At 38.4% G+C, this 16,212-nt stretch overlaps 1 protein-coding gene across 1 annotated transcript; it reads left to right on the top strand.

The window, feature by feature from the left end:
* Nucleotides 1–2,709: 2,709 nt before the first annotated feature.
* Nucleotides 2,710–4,437, top strand: LOC147602921 (uncharacterized). Its single transcript, XM_086797360.1, has 4 exons — nt 2,710–3,542; nt 3,667–3,744; nt 3,875–3,937; nt 4,014–4,437. The coding sequence occupies exons 1-4, from the start codon at nt 3,510–3,512 to the stop codon at nt 4,194–4,196; spliced, it is 357 nt and encodes a 118-aa protein (XP_086653486.1). The 5' UTR covers nt 2,710–3,509; the 3' UTR covers nt 4,197–4,437.
* The last annotated feature ends 11,775 nt before the right edge of the window (nt 4,438–16,212 follow it).

Genomic DNA, 16,212 nt, shown 5'->3' with positions numbered 1-16,212 from the left:
TGACCACCAAGAGGCAACCTCAATCCTGAAATACCAGCAGTGGAGCGGAGAAAGATGCTCATGGCCTCTACAACTATGATATGTAATAAAGGGGCTAATGGGCAGCCCTGTCGTACTGAGCGAGAAATCTGAAACCGCTCTCCTCTATCACCGCAAGCAAGAACTCTACTGTGGGCATCACGATACATGCATGAAACTCCCTTGATCCATCTCTGAGAGAAGCCCATATGACTAAGAGTACCCTCAAGAAAGTCCCAATCCACTCTATCATAGGCCTTCTCAAAATCCAAGAGCAGAATGGCTAAGGGCTGATTGCTCGCTTTAGCCCATTCGACGGCCTCCCAAAACGATAAAATGTTATCAAAGATGGTCCTGCCATGTAAGAATCCATTCTCGGTATCATGAATAACATCCTGCAAAATTGGCTGCAATCTGATGCTCACTGCCTTAGCAAGAATCTTATAGGCAGTCCCAAGTAAGGTGATAGGTCTTCACTGGCCAATCAATGTCTTATCCCCGCTCTTAGGAATAAGATAAATAAGCCCCTCAGTGAGAGAAGAAGGCATAGACCCTGTGTCCCACATCTTCTGCAAAGCCGATGTTATCTCAGCCCCAATCTCATCCCAAAAAGTAGTGAAAAAAACAGGGGAGAGGCCATCCTCCCATGGACACTTACCATGAGGTAAGGCATGAAGAGCATGACTAAACTCCTGCATAGAAAAAGGGGCATCCAGTTCGGCACACATCTCCTCGGTGATCAAATGTGGCAATGCATTCCAAACCTTCCTCTGTGCCCTGTGTCTCAGATCAGAATGCGGCTCAGCACTAAGAAACTGGCAATAGAAATCGGTGGCACTCTGTCTAACACTATCTCTGGCATGAGATGGAAATGTTTGTTACATTTGCCACCCATCTGTGTCCAAAAGGATTCCTGGGCATGGAAACGATACTCCGCATGCTGCTCAAGAGAGTGATGAAGTTATGCTCTAATAGTACATAAAGAATCTACCACCCATTGAGCATGAGGATGTTTCTCGTGCTCTTTCTGCAAGGCAGCCAATCTACATCTAATAGCCCTTTCTAAGTCCAAGGCCTCTTGCCTCTTAGACAAGGCACATGTGTGATAAAAGTCACTAATATCACAGAGAGCAAAGGCTAGGCTTTGAGAGGCCTGTAAGAAGTCATGAGATCTCCAAATATCAAGCATACGACGCGATAGTTCTGCATCTGAAAACAAATGATCAGGGATGCGTACATGGGGTGCTGATCCATGGCAATTCGGATCTCTAATACATAAAACCATTGGGCAATGATCCGATTTGGAGGTGCCTATAGCAATCAAAGTATGTCCACCTCTGTCAAGCACCCAATCATCCACATAAAATGTGTCTAACCGTGCATAGATACATCCTACATCTCTTCTCTTGTTAGACCCTGAATAAAGAAGAGTGGATGGACTCCTCAAAATGTCATCCTCATGCCAACAATCTCTACCATGAATGGAGAGTATAAACCTCTCCCAAGACGCTCTTTCAAGAGGATGCACCAAGCCCTCATGTCCACCTCTTTTATCCGTTGGCATCTCAACCATGTTAAAATCCCCACCAATAATCCAATGGTCGGCAAGAGGCATCAATGTAGTGAGAGATTTCCAAAAGGCAATCCTCTCACCTCTATGGTTAGGAGCATAGAGGTTGAGAATACCAATGCGTGTAGTACCCTGCATAAGAAGGATCCACTGCGCTCTCGCAGGCAAAATGACACCATGTCCAATGATGCAAGGCAAGATCAAAGCTGAAACAAAGATACAAACACCACCCTTGGTACCAACAGCCGGTGACCAAACGGTGTCCTGAGAGAAGCTTGCATGATCTCCCACACTGACTAGCATCCAGTTTATGCTCTTGCAAGAGCAATATATCCATAGGTCCACCTGTGAGACTGCACAATGAAGCTGGGTTTTTACAATTTGTTTCCATTGACGCGGAAAAAAACCCCCAAGACCCTGAATGTTCCAAGAGACAATCCTCATAAGGACTCAGAGTAGGAACGACCAGATCTCGTGGTCGACAAAGGACCCCCTTTAGAGGCGGAAGTACATCTCGCATAGGTAAGGGAGGGAAAATCTGATGATGTAAACCTTACCTCTGTCTCCCACTCCGGGGAAAAACCAGGGCTAGTCCTCAGAACTAGAGAGGTACCATGACAATGCGAATGTGCAACATCATCCTCAAGGGTGCAATCATCCTGTAAACTGTAATGCAGCATCCTCCTGTGAGGGGTCCAGATCATGTGCCTGCAAGACCTCATCCTCCAAAAAAGGATCAACATCCTGTGAGGCAAGCAAGAGCTGCATAGGGGTTAGGGTGCTAATGAGATACAATGGAGGGAGGTTCCATTGTCTCTTCAGAGATGATTTCGGTCCTTTATCCTGAGTCATTGACTTTTCAAACTAATATTGGGACTCTCAACTGATGGAGCTGCACCGACATAGAGACCATGTATATAGAGAGGCCCCGACTCCGACCCCTAACACTTGACAGACACCTCACTCGTTTCGTTAACTTGGTCTAGGATGGAGGCGCTTGGCAATGACCCCCAAATTCGAATGACCTTACTACATGGGCCAGGCAGTGCAATACCAGAGCTACCCTGACCACCACGCCTCCGGGGGGCTACATTGGAGAGCACTCTAGTTACAGTGTGTCAGATGTCCAAGTTCCACCAGGCCAAGGCAATCCCCCACACGGAAGCTCCAGATTGATGAGATTCTTCTGAGACAGAGGAGTGCTCTGCGACAGTCGTGGATGTAGAGAGCCTGTATAAAGTCACAGATGTAGAAAATACATGATCCCCTCGTTTGCCATACAGAGGGCTTGTACGTTGTTAGATGTTGCATCCTTTTGTTCTCTTGGTGGTACTTTCTTTTCCCAGGACATGTTTCAGCCATTATGAAATATTGTTATACAGATGGCCATTTTGTTTCTTTAGCTATATTTAATTTATATGTTCCATGATACAGTCACTTCATTGATGTATTGTAACACTTTAGGTCTCATAGACTGTTTTCCCATCACTTGGTTTTGATCATGCCAAACAAGACGATGGGATGGTGCAACTCTCTAAAGGATTATATACTAGACGGATTAAGAAAATATATTATTTATTATAAAATTTTTTCGCATTTAGAACTCCGTTTTAAAAATCCTGTTCCAAGAGAAATATTAAAAACTAACAAGAAAAAGTGATAGATCCAAGACCAGAAGAACACGTCAAAGCTTCAAGATTATGTAGCAGTAATCGAGAAAGAGAACGAGCGGTCCAAGTTGGAATGCACACGGCTCTCTCGAGTAGTCGAATCCGGAGAGTGGGGAAAGCAACAACTTGCAGAGATATTGCAGGCCAAGGATGTGCTTGCCGGTGAGCGTGAAGCTTTGGCAGCATTGATTGGCCGCCTACAACAGCAACAAGCTGCCATTTGGGAGCAAAAAGAGAAGAACGACAGTGATATGCGGCATTTCAAAGATCAGATGCTTGGCAATGTAAAAGATTCAAATGGATTTCGGAAATCTCAATATTATTATTTTTGTGTTTCTGAAAAAACCAATTGAATTCCCTCTATTGCCTGTTGTAAGCTAATTTGTAAATTTTACTGTGTTCCCCTAGAATTTCATTCACCATAATAAATTGATGATTAAAGGAGCATCAAGCTTCAACACTGTGGTACGAGCTCTCAAAATCGATGTAGGGCTTCGTGACCTCTCATTTTTTTGATCCAAAACTCCTTTTGTCTCAATCTCTGTGAATTAAGCACACACCCTCTCTGCATAGCTGTTGCTCTACTTCTAACCATGTTTTTAACACCTTTATCTAGGCTCTCAAACGAGGACTTCATCCTGAATATATATATGCCATGGACCGGTTGGCTATGGACAAGGTGGCGTGTTGTTTTCCAAACCATGCAAACCACTGTATTGCCTTCTAGTAATGTCACTACTTTGTTGTTGTTGCAGGTGTCTGTCTTCCCCGATGGCGAGATAAGAGTGAAGACATTAAATACTTTTGATAAAGGGAAATGGATGCCTAAGCATACTGCCAGTTGCATGCCAAATGTAACAGCTTCGTATGTTGCCATTCCCTCAGCAGATCAAGCACCATCCCCTCAATCTGCATCACATAGTACTCAAGCTCATTGAATCCTCAAAAAAGCAGTTGACAACCCCCAAAAAAACTTTTCATGTAAACAACACTCGAGAATTTGTCTTGCAAAGATGTGAGTTAAAAACATGTGGGCTCCATTTTCCATGCTATAATTGTCCTAAAGCTCCTGAGAGTTCATGGGCGCTCGAATGTGTGTGTGTGTGCACGCGCTACAAAGAAGATGAAATGTGGGTCTATCTGCTTCAAGCAATTCATGGGCACTCAAATGTGTGTGTGCTACAGAGAAAATGAATCATGGGTTTATCTGCTCTTTGCATTGGAGCCTTGAGATGATGGAAGCAAGGGAGATGCCTTGCTTTCTTGACAAAACTAGTGGCTTGACTCATCCATGACGGACAAGAGTATTCTTGCATGTATAAAAACGAAGGGCTCGTCCTTGTCGACCGCAAATTAGTGCAGTGGAAAAAGGTGTGTTGCTCGAGAGTCCCAAGGTCACAAGCTCAAGCCCTCATTGCGCAAGCAATGGCATGCATGGGTGTGTGTGTTGTGTTGCACTTTCTAATTCCAGCCAATTTTACAAAAAAAAACACTCCTTCTTGGAGGGTGAGTTGTGACAAGCCTTATATTTGAAGTCCATGATGGGTCTCATGGTCCTCAACTTGCCGACCTATATATAAACACACCATGCTTGCTATATATATCCATGTAGAAGCTCCTATAGCACTTACATTTCTTTGAATAAAGCACTAAACTTGGTGTAAATATACATCTAGCATTTCAACCCAATGTAATGTTGACAATCTTAACACACGTAAACAAAGCTTTAAAACAGTCTTCGGGTAACTGGATTATCTCTCCTTGGAAGTCTATACTCATCGACTCTATCTGGCAAAATTAATTTAAGATAAAAACATTAGCTATTGCAAGATAGAATTTTCAAAGAAAAAAAGAAGAAAAAGGACAACCTTACAAAATTCATTTGGTCGAGGCGAATGGGGTTTGAACAGATTTGTAGACAGCAAATAGAAAAATTTTGTATTGTCCAGTGTCTATGCACCGAAAATCTAATCTATCAGACTTTTTATAGTCCACAAACATTACATATACATGAAGTTGATCCGCGATCTTTCGCAATCTTAGATTGTAAATTCGAAGAAGCTCAAAAGCTCTCGTTTTGTAAGTGTCTTGATCATACAAACCTAGCAATAATCTGGGTTCTAAAAAATAAATATATTCCTTATCGCAGAAAGAATGTATCAATAGCAATATAAATTTATCAAATGAAAATGCAAAAGCTATGTACATAAAAAGTAAGTTTTTATATATACCGTAAAATATCGATGCTCTCTAACAGTTTGATAATTAGAGATGTTGCTGCTTGTCCTTCCTAAAATGGAGGGTCTACAATTGAGCCATGAATATTAAATAGATATGGAAAACAATAATACCTATATTATAGCAACTGTTGAAAATAATCTCCTTGCTACATCTATCCTAAGCAATATGTCCCTGATATTAAATATAACACTCACTACTCTAATTATTTACATAACACTTTAAGGTCTCTCTCTCTCTCTCTCTCTCTATATATATATATATATATATATATATATATATTCAATATTTTGTGCCAAGCAAGAAAAATAAATAATGTCATTGTATATAAAAGCAAGTCAAAAGCAAATGTTTGCTTATCTAAATGTTAAAAAAAAACAAACGGGAACTTGTCGAGCTCCTTTAGTCATCTCAACAATTTGAACCATCTTTTGAGCAATGATAGGACACTCCTTCTCCTTTTTGTGGATCTACATGGTAGCTTTAGCTTAATGCAAGTAGATTGCATAGAAAGACAACATAGATTGTATATGTCACATCTTTACAAACATTCTCTTTTTAAATGCTTACTTCGTTGATACAGAGACATCTATGAATGTATTCTCTAGCGTTTGTAAGCTGCTATATCAATAGCTCGTTCTCTATCTTTTGGGTATAGATTACATTTACATTCTAATGCATGTCATTTAGAAAACCTCCTTGTAAACAATATTGGTTGTGAAGACTTCGTTTGAACCTTCTATGCTGCTTTCCAGTTCCACAGTATGCTTTGCACACACTTTCACTGCATCAAATGATCTAACACGTGACATAGCAAGGTACAATTGTCCATGTGTAAATACTTGTGTGGCCAGATAAAGTCCCAATACACTCAATGTTTATCCTTGGGACTTATTTATTGACATACCAAAAGCCAACCTTACAAGAAATTGTCTCCTTCTCATGTCAAAAGGTAAATAAAGCATAATAGGTATGAATGTTATCCTGGAAATAAAGGTCTTATCTCCAATTTTTATACCTGTAATGATTTTTTCTTCTATCACCTTTGAGTGAAATTGCATATATATTAATCTGGTACCATTCAAATTAAAGAGCAGCAACATGATAGGAGCATTAATCTTTAGAAGCAAGCGGTCAGGAGAGTAACCCACCACTCAAGGTCAAACTTTTTAAATACTAAATTAGATACAATATTACGTCATTCTCAGAAGAAACAACCGAATCTACACTGAGGTGTTCTCTTTCAAGACCGGGCAATGCACTCAAGGCTAGTTCATTAACCTCATCAACCTCTAGATTTCGTGGTGTAAGAATAGCACGATCTTTGAAATAAACATCCATAATCCTCCACTCTCTGAAGATCTTTGTATACCCATTCTACCAAACTCAAAATAGAGTTTCCATGGATCAACATTTGTCGTAGAATTACCACTCTGCCTTGATTGTTTAGATGGCCTATAGAGCCATCTTCAATTTGTAATGTCCATTTCACAAATTCTTGTTATGTACAATCATAGGCACTCTGTCTAACCCGCATGTTTTAGGTGAGCTTTAAAACATTCACATATCTCCAAATATGTGATCGGCATAACGTTGCATCAACAATATCCTCACACAATCCCTTTGGCACAACGGGTAAGATTTACCTGAAATCACCACTAAAGAGCATATCTTTCCCACCAAACACACTGTATCACTTTGCATAATGTCTTTCAATGTCCTGTCCAGTGTTTCATATGCATACCGATGCATTATTGGAGCCTCATACCAAATGATTAACCTTGCAAGCTTCAACATCTCAACCAATGGGCTATTAGCTTTGATACCACATGCGTTAGAAGCATTTAGCACCAATGGGATTTTGAAATGTGAGTGCGTTGTACGACCATTTAAAAGTAACAATGTAGCTATTCCAAACGATGCACATGCCAATGCAACTTGATTCTCTCCATGTAATCGAGACACCAAGGCATTATAAATATATGTTTTTCCTGATCCACCTGGTCCTTCAAGGAAAAATACACCACCCTGGTTCAAAGAAACAGCCTCAAGGATAGTATCAAATGCTCTTGATTGATAACTATTTAGACTCCTTTCCATGGAAACGGGCAAATCAGCCTGTTGAACAGAATCAAACATCATCTCTTCCATCAGCAAACCATTGTTGACATTGACAACACTTGATCTATCAGGAATAGGCAACCCCTCAAAATCATGTAGCCACTTTCCATATTGTTGTAAGAGGTCTTACATTTGCAACAAAGCTTGATTATTTGCTATAGAATGATAAACACCAACATCGACACACCCTCTCTACTACAAGGAATGGAAAAAACATCTGAAAGTTCAGTGAAGAATTTATTCCAAAGATGTCCAGGATATATAAGCTCACAAAAAACCATTATAATGACAAACAATTGACGTAGTTGGAGTCCTGTTTTTTGAAATGCAGCTTCTTGGAGACACAATACCACTCCTCACATCGCTCTCCAGTATTCCTCTGGCTTCACATGCAGCCTTAAAATAAGGATACAAATGTCCATTCACTGTTTGTAAATCCTCAAAAGATTTACAGCCTTTGCACACTATAAGTAACATGCATAAGTAATATTTCTCACCTACACTCAAACTAACATTATATATGCGTCCGATCATATTTTTCCTTTTCCTTTTAGTCCATGATTGAAGAGCTGAATTCCACACCCACTTGCAAGGGAAATCAACATATAGCAAGCTATTTACATCCGCATACAATTGATTAGCTTTGAACCATTTAGTCAAAGATATTCTTTGGTTTCTGCCACAACTAATCACATCACGCAAATCATCCTGTTCTTTTAATATCACATTATTGTGCATCAGGAGATGGACATGCAACCTTTGTATAATAGGCTTTTCATCATGTAAATCATATTGGAATAAGCGCCAACATGCCTGTGACGACGCAGACATGTACCGTGCATCCAACTATTGACTAATCTCATCAATAACCCCGTGTGTGTCTTGAAACTCCATAGTAGCTCTATCATGTCCTTTGTATACATACTTATATAAATACTTTACGATTGTAATGGTAGAGCATACTGCTATGTTAATATGGGCTTTGTACCTCATCAAGAGAAAAGGGTTATATGGAACAACCCATTGACTATACCCTTTACCTGGATGAAACTACCATTGTCTCTCTGCATGTAAGTTGGATATCCTTTGTCATCAACGCTAGTAGTCTCGAAAAACTTTTGAGGGTACCGATGTTTACAACTCCCGTTAACCATGCAAGGAGAACGCATATTTAGTTCTCCACATGGTCCATGGACATTACAACAATGACTAATTATGTTGTGCAACTCAAGAAACATCACCTTATCATGAAGTTCAGCATATACCAACATATTATAGTGAGCAATCTCAATCGGTTTACATCCACTTTCCAATAACAATAATATATGTGCATGTGGCAAGCCTCTTTTTTGAAATTCAATAACAGGAACAAATCCCAATATCCTTCCAAATATTTCTTTTTTCACCAATAAGTGCATCATGTCCTTATGTTTCTCAAAAGACCTGTGCTATCAAGTCAGGTCAATCTTGGGTAACCTGACTCGGTAGTAAAGCATTGGTTATTTCATCCCACTTAGGATTGCAAGTAAAGGTAATAAACAGGTCAAGTTTACCCATCTTCCTAATAATTACCAATGAATCCTGGTACAATTGATGCATATATCTAGCCCTCCTGTATATGTAGATGGTGGAACTACCCTGCTTCCATCCATTGACCCTATCACTTGAATTAACCATATCTGCAAGACCTTGGTATACTTCAGCATGCAATGCTTTCTAATTATTGCATATCCATACTAATCTAGATTCTTTCATGCTACTATATGCACTTGCAAAAGTCGACCACCGCGTAGAAGGCAGGCATTTGTATCTTTCCTTATTTGTAGTCTATATGCATAATATTGTCGTTGAGTTACGGTCTTTGTCTCCTCATTTGAACCTTGTCTATTCCTACCATTGAGTAGAACTATAACATGCCAACCATTGTCTCCTCGAGAAAATAAAAGAACATGTAATAGAGGCATATATGAACGATGCAAGCTAGATATTTTTTCTATAGCACCTGTGTGCAACATTATTTGAATATCTCTATGCCCCACATGAAAATCATCTCCTTGACCCGGCATGATAGTTGCTACCTCACTTCTTGTAGGAACCAAGTATTGCCTTGAAGTTGATCGCGCTTCAATGATGCCCATTCTCAAATCTAGATGTGAACTTGACTGCAACATTTCTCTCATTGTACGAAGTGCACAGGCGTACGAATTATATATGTACATCATTGTTTACAACCTCTCAAGTACATTATGATTTAAAGAAGGCATATCATGAAGTTTATTCTCTAATTTATGCTCTGTATCATACACATATAGTTGGAAAAAGCGAGGAGTTGCATCTCGTGTTTCATCAGGTATTACAAGACCAACACGATGATATAGGTAGTACCATGGATTTGGAAATTGAATACTCCTCCCCTTCTAGTGAACTGATTATCCAAGTGAGCACCCAATGAAACGAATGCCAAGGCATTATTATAAGATCATAGATTCTTTCTATATTCCTTACTTGCATTATCATTACCAAGTAACAACTCAATCAATGCAGGAGGTGGATTTTCCAAAGGTAGTAAAGAGACATTCACACTTTCACAATAGTGTTTGCCCACATATTGTCTTAGCTTTCTTCACGCCTCACATTTCCAAATTAGTGCACCACAAAATGGGCACTTATAAGAAAGGGCTCCTAAATGACTGAAGAGTACAATCTCTGGAATATACCACCATAGTTGCTGGGTGCTTGACATTCCGAGGAAATGAAAACACACGCCTTATAGAGTGACATTTAAATTATCTTTCACATCACCAACAACACAGCAAAATAGAATGAGTCTTCCATAGGTAGCTCATTTAAATCAAATGAAAAAGGGCCACGTTCCAGATCTCTATGTGCTTGAGCATTTGGATGTTCATTGATAGGTTCTTGAAGTACCGTAGCATTGGCAATTGCTATGTTTCCTTGAATCTAAGTGGATTCCACCATGTAATCCTCTGTGCTCCTCCTCATTTTCAACCCTTCCAAATGTTTCAATTTTATTTTTATTAAATTAATCCTTTAAATTAGCAACATTTTATTTTTGAATGCAAGCCTTTTTCTGTGAATGATTATGGCGAGACACGTGTTGCATCCAAAATTCGAAGCCGACGAGCTTGGTTCAAACTCAATTATATGTAGCTCCTAACTAAATTCAATCTCCTTCAAAACACAAAATAATGAATACTAACTTTCTTTTTATAAACATTCTTAACTTCAAACAACAACATAATATTATCTTATTACATTTATTCTACTTCAACAACCAATATCACACATGTAACCCTACTTCCCAGATAGACTCATCTCAATAACAATGTAATTCTTAGAGAAGTTTTTAATACATAAGTGAGTATAACATATATAAACCATCTCCTACATAGATAAGTAAGTATAACATATACAATCCATCTCCTACAAAGATAAAGGGTAATAATATATACAATGAGAGGGATAGATAGATAGTGTGTGTGTGTGTGTGTGTGTGTGTGTGTGTGTGAGAGAGAGAGAGAGAGAGAGAGAGAGAGAGAGAGGAAATAGATGTTGAGACACAAAAAAAAAATATGAGAGAACAAAATAGAAGAGAGAAGTATTGAATTTGAGAAAATAGAAACATCATAAATATCATCAAAATGGAGAGCCAAATTTGAAAGTTCAATACAATTTGTCCCTTGAGTAAAAACATCATTACTCTCACTAAATCTCTAGGGAACTACCCGGGTTTCTAATATACGGCTCATCTTTTTCATAATAGCATTGAATCGATTAACAGATACCTTAAGACTCAATACCTCCAAGCCTAAAGTACGTACTTGCTCTTTTAGAGAATCCACTTGTTCTTTACATTGTCCATTATATCCACCTAGACGTTCTCCAATTTCAACATGCATATTCTCCATGGAAGAAATCATGTCTAGTTGGTTAGGCTCCATGCGACCACTACTATCAAGGATGCAATGGAGATGATGAGACAACTCGCCTCTTAGTGTATCTCTCCTTTGGCTGTCACTTCCATGGATCTCATCCCAAAGAGCGTCTAAGATTGAGTCGATTAACAGATATCTTAAGACTCAATACCTTTAAGCCTAAAGTACGTACTTGCTCTTTTACAGAATCCACTTGTTCTTTACATTGTCCATTACATCCACCTAGATGTTCTCCAATTTCACCATGCATATTCTCCATGAAAGAAATCATGTCTAGTTGGTTAGCCTCCATGCGACCACCACTGTCAAGGATGCAATGGAGATGATGAGACAACTCGTCTCTTAGCGTATCTCCCCTTTGGCTGCCACTTCCATGGATCTCATCCCAAAGGCATCTAAGTACTCCTTTTGCAAGCAGCTTGATTTTTCTCCGTGCGCTTGCATATGTCCACAATATTTTGTAGACGTTTAGAGTTTGGTTGTCCGGATGGAGACCTTGACCAAGCAAGGTGTTTAGCATCTTGAACATTCATCAACTTAGGTGGGGTAGACCAAGCTACTTCTTCATTGGAAGAATCATTCGCAGCCAATACAGCTTTTCAGTGGTTGTTATCATTCTGAATCTCCATTTGCTGAAATCCAAAATTAATATCTTCAAACTCTACAAATATCTCTTTGTATCTTTGCCAACATATAACTAACCCTAGTAACCTACCTATATACATGTAGATACCTCCTTGATCTCTCTAATAGATACATATAACTATCTCTCTAAAAATAATGTATTGGCAAAACCATAATTTTTTTTTAACTTTTTTAAGAACGTTTCAGCTAATATAAGACTACTACATGTGTATATTCTCCAAGCCTACTATAGTTTGTAAATTCTCTAAAACCCATTATTCTATCTCTAGAAATCTCTCTACAATCTCAAAGGCAATATTCTAAAAAATGAAATGTTTCTAGCTTAAGTTTCCAAGCATATCAATATTATAAACTGTTTAGAAGTCGCAACACACTCGATGAGATAGAAAGAGATATAGAGAATATATTGATGTGCTCTCTCTCTCTCTCTCTCTCTCTCTCTCTCTCTCTCTCTATCTCTCTCTCTAGCTAACCAAACATATGAATTAAAAAAATTTCTTTATCTATGCATTACATATTGACAACAAACACACAAATAAATAAAGACAAAAAGGGCAACAAAAAAACTAACCTCAAGTTGAAGAGAGAATTGGATTCAAAAGCACCAACTTTGATGCTATCGTCCTTGTTCTTGCTTCTACACAATCACACAGAGGCCAAAAAAATAATAAACTTATGACCTCTCTATTATTTCTCACCCTAGCTACATTTCACACCAAATACACAATAAAAGGCAAGAGTAACTATTTGCGTATTACATGATTGTGTGTTATGTGTGTGTGTGTGAGAGAGAAAGCGAGAGAGAAAGATATACAAATAGAGAGAGAGAGAGAGAGAGAGATAGAGAGAGATAGAGAGAGAGAAGAGACATCCATCAATAATCTTAAAGCTTATTACATTATCTTTACTAACTTCCTTAATGGAATGCACTTCAATATTTTCCTAAAAATGAACCGCTTTTTCCCAAAGCTCTTACATCTACTATCCACAATGTAAAAGCCATCTAGAAATCACAATGCCTCTTTGATTAAGAGGATCTTGAGATTGTCATCTAGCCTATAAGAGTCAGACTATATAAATATACCGAGGATTAGTATCATCCCACCCATCAAATCCAAGAACTTCCCATTTTGAGCTCGGCTAGTATCCAAAAAAGCCTAATTGTGGCATCTCCTCAAAGAAGATCGTATCTGACAATTTGTTATTGTCATAGGTCAACTTTAAGATATTTAATGGCATGTCTCTACATAAAACATAATCAAACTATACATTAATCATGATCTTTTTTATATTTAGCGACAACAGGAAGAGTATAAGAACAGAATGAAAAATAAAAGCTATTCAAATACCAAAAGCAATCTAGAACCAATGGTCACTAAAGAAGAATACAACCATATTTATTTTGGAAGGAGCTTATGCTTTTGGGATACACTTAATAACTTCATCAAATACTTGTCATACCTGATCTCTATCACCATCGACATTATAGTCTATTTTATAACGATCAATCAAGCCTAGGCTTTCTTTAATATTCATCAGTGCAATGTTTTCATCTAATTTGTCTAAATCTAAACGTATAATAATTTGATAAACATCGTTCCATCTAACAGCTTGAACCGGTTAGAAAAAAGCGACACTCAAATTCTGCAGCCAAATTCACCCGTTCCTCAAAGGAAAGAGTACTCCTCATGTGCTCAAAAAAATGCAAGTAACATCTTCCATGTCTGTCAATCATACATACATACATATAAGTAAGTAGATACATGACTACTATGTGTGTGAGTGTGTAAATTATAATTGTAACTAGTATATGCGTGTACATGGGTGTAAAAAAATAAATTGCAACTACTATGTGTGTGTACATGTGTGTTTGGATTTGTGCATTTGGGTGCTTACCCTTATTGTGTGTATACATGTGTGTTTTAATTAATACATGTAAGTACACACCCTTTTCTCGGTGCGTGTGTGAGTGTGTGTGTGTATAAGAAGTTACTCTTACTAATCCACTCCCCCTAGGTGTAAGTGCAACTTGGATGCTTATAAAGCTACTATAAAAAACATATGGCACAATGTATACTACAAAGTTAACGCACATACTAAATACATGCAATTCAAATCACAATCCCATATAACCTTTTGTCACACTTTAAAGGCAACATTCTAAAAAACTTTCACCTTCGAAAAAAAAAGTTCATACTTTTGCTATTCAAATTCTTTCACACATCAAAATATTTTTTAATACTTTCACCCACACACACACGCACGCACGCACACACACACACGCTATTCAAATTATTAAAACATTTAAAACACTTTCACCTTCAATAAAAGAACTCTCTCAAATACACACCACACACACACACACACACACACACACAAAGTTTCAACTATCTCTTTCTCTCTCTCACACGCACTTGCCATCCTAAGCATGTCCTCTATGTGGTGGTGGAATGTAAGGGGAAGATTACATAAAAACCTCTATCTCATGGCTTAGGATTTCTCGCTCCATGGGGTTGGGCTATGTAGATTCTAATGGAATTCCTCCTACATCAGCCTAGATTCAAGGCTACATGCTTTTTTTTGTTACGGTTGAGGAGAGGTTATGTGATTTCTCTTATGGATCCCTTGGGCTTGAGGTAGTCCCTACCCTTCCTTATGTTTCCTATTCCTGTTTTGAAGATAATGAAGAGGAACAATAACTTTGTTTTGTGGTGAAGAAGCTTCCATAATGTGTTTCTGTAGAAAGTGGGAATTCTACTTGCATTGTATGTGCTTGTTATTGGGTGTTCCCTATTCCTCCCGCTAAAGAGAGCATACTTGGTTTTTTGGTGAAGAATCTTCCATAATGGGTTCCTATAGAAAGCGGGACTTCTACATGTATTGTGCGTGCTTGTTGTTGGGTGTTTTGTGGAATGTTTGTTCCTAATGGTACAACAAAAGAGACATGTCTCCATTGCCATAACTGTGGTTGTTGGGCTACTTGGTCATTCCCATCTTGGGACAAACAAGTTCAACACCAAATGTTTGAAACATTCTAGCATGGTTTGCGCACTTCATGAGGAAGCAAACTTTGAGGTTCGTGGTCCTTCTCCCACTCCTTCATTGGAGATTTGCCCAAAGGTAGGAAAATTTAATACCCTTTTCATAAAGTTGTGGCACTGCCAATTGGTGAATTTGGGGCTTGAAGGACTGTGGTGGGCTCCCTTTTCAAGGAGATCCACTATTCCTTAGCTTACTTATGTTTAATTGGCTCATCATATCCCAAAGGTGTGGTTTGATGCACTACATTCAACTATATTATCGTTTCCAGTAATTAGTCAAGGGATTAAGTTCACATAAAAGGGTTTCACCTTAGTGAAACAGTTTCTACTTCCAAAAACAAGTCTAAAAAGGAATGTAGACATGTTTGTTCAATTTAAAAAATAAGTTTCTAAAGTAGGTCTAATGCACTTAGAAACATGTTAAAAAAATAAGTTTCTAAAGCAAGTCTAAAAATAAATTTATACATGCCAAGATACAAGCACAATTTCATAGGCTGATTGTCTCAACATGATTGTCTCAACATGTGAGGATATTCAAACCACTTCTATGGCCAGTAGAGATGATTAATTCATCCTCATATGACAAATAATCACTTGTTTTAATCCCTTGATAGTTAGCCTTTGCTTTGATAGCAATTATAAGATTCCCCCCTTCCAAAAGGGGAAACACTTAAGATAGTCTACGAAGTCTTAACTTGGAGAAAATTTCCTACTCGTCGACACCTTGACCATGCAGAGATTCAAGGATACGATTTGTAGGTAAGACCTATTCCTATCCCGTTTAGCAGGGGGAGCGTGGTCTTCTAAAAATCAAATCACCCATAGGATAATTGATCTACTAATCTTGATTTCCTAGAGACAACGCTTTTTTCCTCATCAATGCAAGGCACAGCCGTTGGCCTAGTCTTCTAGAATAGAGTTGCCCGAGAATCTCTTTATCTAGCATAAGGCTT

The sequence above is a fragment of the Cibotium barometz genome, chromosome 65 (genome assembly GCF_041138505.1).
Source record: "Cibotium barometz isolate CiBa-2024 chromosome 65, ASM4113850v1, whole genome shotgun sequence".
Lineage (NCBI taxonomy): Eukaryota > Viridiplantae > Streptophyta > Polypodiopsida > Cyatheales > Cibotiaceae > Cibotium > Cibotium barometz.
The sequence above is the reverse complement of the archived record's forward strand: the minus strand, read 5'-3'. Positions and strand labels throughout refer to the sequence as shown.

Bases quoted from the DNA above. Each gene is read 5' to 3' on its own strand.
- LOC147602921 (XM_086797360.1), top strand. From the start codon at position 3,510: ATGCGGCATTTCAAAGATCAGATGCTTGGCAAT. The intron at 3,745-3,874 runs GTAGGGCTTCGT...ACCTTTATCTAG, and splicing joins TACGAGCTCTCAAAATCGAT to GCTCTCAAACGAGGACTTCA. The intron at 3,938-4,013 runs GTGGCGTGTTGT...TTGTTGTTGCAG, and splicing joins ACCGGTTGGCTATGGACAAG to GTGTCTGTCTTCCCCGATGG.